At 42.7% G+C, this 3,933-nt stretch overlaps 1 protein-coding gene across 1 annotated transcript in view; it reads left to right on the top strand.

Annotated features, from left to right (window-relative positions):
- The first annotated feature begins 2,232 nt into the window (after nt 1–2,232).
- The window catches only part of cplx3b (complexin 3b), a 4,480-nt gene continuing 2,779 nt past the window's right edge, over nt 2,233–3,933 (top strand). Inside the window, exon 1 of the mRNA XM_032517463.1 lies at nt 2,233–2,720. Coding sequence (XP_032373354.1) covers nt 2,563–2,720 — 158 coding nt within the window. The 5' untranslated portion in view covers nt 2,233–2,562. The remainder of the gene's footprint in view (nt 2,721–3,933) is intronic.

The raw sequence follows: 3,933 nt of genomic DNA, 5'->3' as shown, positions 1-3,933 counted from the left end.
TTTATTTAATTTATAGCATTTTAAGAAAAATTGATTTAAGAACACTGAAAAAAAGTGACAGAAACGTAGGGAAAAAAACAACAAAAATGTCCAAAAAAAACGCAGAAATAATCGACAAAGACATTGTGAAAAAGTGAGAAAGAACTTCGGGAAAAGTTAGAAAATGTCAAAAAGTGACAACAAATGTTGGAGAAAGCTTCAAAACAACCACAAAAAGAACTTTGGGAAAAGTGACCCAGAAACACTAAATGTTGGTCTACGAGAAGACAACACACGGGTTAAGGGGATGAAAGAATGAAAGGGTGCCGTCAATCCAGGAGTGGGCTTGGGAGATGGCTAGGGTGGCGGGGTTCGAAAAGATGTCATATACTGTTTGCCAGATTGGATGTCTATACTAGAAAAGGGGGAAAGTAGCTGAGCTTTCCGGTGGGCTCCTAAGAAGCTTTGTGCTGGGGAGATACGTGTATGATGGGCTTTTAGTGTTGTCATTAATACATATGCTTATTTGGTTTGTGGTTTGTGGTTTATTGTCTATTTCGTTACTACTTTCTTAATATTGTAGTTACTGTGTCATCTTTTAATGATTTTGGGTGGGTGGTAAGGATGAGGTTGTAAGTTTACACTAATGTTGTGAGTGTTGAAAAAATAGTTTTGTATAATTTAAAGGGAAAGATTTAAGTGTGCTCAGGGCTTTCTCTGTTTGTTCAGTCCTCGGCTGATCACAGAGATGTCGTGAGAATAGGTTTGGTGCAAATAAACACGCAACACCTCTGTGTTAGAAGCTCTAACTGAAAAAGGACATTTACTTTCAAGGCCTCAACTGCCAGGACATGTCATCGTGTGAAGGCTGTGGTCCTCTTTTCTGAAATGTATGAATTGAACCATTGAGCCGCTGTGTGTATTTTACATCACCTTGGATTAAAACATCCTGCTGTGTGTACCTGCTAGAGAACCTGTAGTCAGGGCTCAGTCATAATCCATTAAAAAAAAAGTGACAGAGACCTGGGCTGGGAACAGATCCCATAGAGGTGAAATTCAAAAGCAAAAAGATATAATTTGATGTTGAAACAGGCTGGTTAGGCAAATTCTGTCTTTTTATTAAATTTCACAGAGATTACAGTTTTGATCTTATTCACCACGTTACGTTTCAATCTATTCACTGGTGGCAGCTTTGAAGTTGGAAAGAGATTTTAAAAAGCGAGGCAGGTATAGGCTAAAAGGGCCTCGCTAAGCCTGTGACAAAAAGACACTGAGACGCTCTGTCTCTCCTGATCCACAGGGACGGGGAAAGTAGGCCAGGCTCGGTGTCAGACTGCTGCGAGGATCAGGACGCTGAAGTTGTTGACTTGTAATCAAAGTTCCTTTTCACACTTTGGATGTCAAGAATCCCACAGAGAGAGAGAGAGAGAGAGAGAGGGAGAGGGAGAGAGAGAGAGATTTAAAATATTCCTCAAAGGCACACACACACACATGCAGGTCATATTTTTTAGAAATAAGGCTTTCCAGCTGAACACTGTGTCAGTGTCATCCAGAACCACCCTGCCTTTTAATAAATCATAATTTCTGGCGATGGAAGTTGAACTATTCGCCCGCCTTCCCCATCACACTGAAACCTGAGAGGAAATAGTACAGAAAATCCTATAGGAGGCGTAATAAGCATAAGACACTAATATTATAAACTCCACTGATACATGAGTCACTACAGGAGCATTATGGTGATGCAACTGGAGACAACATTTCTAATTTTAGTATGTCGGCTCCAGAATGTTGGGGGCAGAGAATATTTACAAGGACGTTAAATGTGCCTGGAGGATGAGGATGTGCTCAGATTGAAAGATACATTTACTTGCACTGCACACACGCTCCATCATTTCGGTAGAAATTAGCTTGTTTGTGTACACTAAGCAAATTCTACTAGGGAAGACAGTGGATTTGTATTTCTAAGTGATTAGGCCAATAAACAGAGCTCATGCCTTGGGTTAATAGACAGCCATTTGACTAATTTGCAATTAGGACGCTTTTTGTGTGTTGTGTTAGGCTCCAGCTCGCAGATGACCCTGAGAGAGACAGAGGCAACAAAACAGCCAGGAGACACTGAGGCTCCTCACGTGTTGTTTGTCCCCCTGGCTTCTTCGTGAGTTATAATCAGACGGCGAATCACGGGAGCAGCCCACGATGCCGACGCGCGCAATGCAAGCGCACACTCAGTCCGGCGGTGCCTGTCTGGGATTGGGTGGAGGGAGTGGTGGCTGCGGACGGAGTCACAGGATTGGTAGAGTTCAGCGCCAAACTTGTTGACTCATAACTGAGCAGCTCCTCTCTATCCTTCACGGCGCGGAGCTGTCCAGGGCCAGTGGTGCTGAAACTGCAAGCTACCGACGCGCCGTTGGAGTAATTTTTCCCCCCCAGTTTGATTGCCGAGCCGAGCCTTTGACAGTTACATGCGCTTTGGTTTAAGCGTCACTTAACGGATATTTATCCACCGTCACTGCTCTATCCCAGAGCGCATCAAAGCCTTCGACTTCTCAGCCGATCAATTAGAGGACTCTCCGACGCACAGCCATGGCTTTCATGGTAAAACACATGGTAGGAGGACAGCTGAAGAACCTGACAGGCGGACTGACGGAGGAGAAACCCGAAGCAGAGAAATCAGATGCCGCAGCGCAGGGGATGACTCAAGAGGAATTTGAACAATATCAGCAACAGTTAGAGGAGGAAAAGTAAGGCAATGGTTGAAGCTTGTGATTTTGAAGTTGTAATGAGAAACCAATGTGTCAGGAAAGTGTGGCATATTTAAACAGTGCATTTGTGTGTGTGAATTGCAGATCGCTCCCAGTGCGCCGCGCGCTTTTTTACGCATCAATGCAATAACCCGAGCGCTCCACACACAGCTGCTTCTCTCGCCCAGGGAGCTCGCAGTCTCTTAGTTTCGGCAAATTGTTTAGCGCCGTTTTTTAATTTGGGATTCCCGGAATCATTCTTCCACGGAAATGTCTACACGGATTCGTGCCATGGGCAAAAAACGTTCCGTCCGTGCGGGTGAATAAGGAATCAGACTGTGGTAAAAAAAAGTGTTTTTTCTCCCTTATCAGCCGACTTTTATCACGCACATAATTTACGACTCAAGATGGTTGCTATTCATTTATACTATAAAAATGTATTGCAGCCTAATAAGATACACTGAATTCCGAATGGTAAGGCCTGTATTATATCTGTAATTAAGTTTATTAGTTGCATTTTATATAAATATATATATGTTCAGTTAGTATTCAGTTTCCTTTCTCCTCTCACCTGCAAAAGTCGATTATTTACATGTTAATGTTTCCTAGATCTCCTGAGCGCACTGGTAGACAATGTAAGGGTACAACAAGGTCATTTGGCAAACAGAGTTCACCCAGCAGCTCACTATTGATTAGTGTGATGGTTCCTGTAGAACAGGACTCCATGCATATCAGATATTCAAGGTCCTGGTCATAGATAAGCTCATGTAGAAATGTAGAATAAAGAATTTAGACAAGAGTTTTACAGAGAAATTGAAGATTCTGATTATATATTTCAGTAGTTACACAATAGGCATCTAAAGCAGTAAATATGCTCTTTGCTGAGGAGCATACATATTATAATGACACAATTCATCAAATTGTTTCCATTCCCTGGTTCATTACCATTAACCCATTTGGATTTGATGAAAACCTTAATCCAAAGTGCCTCACATACATTATGAGCATGAGTGGGAAGTGAAGACCTAACTCAGTATTAACACTCAGCTCAGCCCACTAAGCTCTACGGGAGGCTTGGCGAGAACGCTCTGCCGTCGTGATGTGACCTTCAGTAGAAGTGAGTTATTAGTCAGAGGTGCTAAACATGAGCATACATTACAGAGAAGCCCCTACTGTTCAGATTAAAGAAGAATAAGGTTGGGGGGCGGGGGCA

This window comes from Etheostoma spectabile, chromosome 1, assembly GCF_008692095.1.
Source record: "Etheostoma spectabile isolate EspeVRDwgs_2016 chromosome 1, UIUC_Espe_1.0, whole genome shotgun sequence".
In the NCBI taxonomy this organism is placed as follows: Eukaryota; Metazoa; Chordata; class Actinopteri; order Perciformes; family Percidae; genus Etheostoma; species Etheostoma spectabile.
The sequence above is the reverse complement of the archived record's forward strand: the minus strand, read 5'-3'. Positions and strand labels throughout refer to the sequence as shown.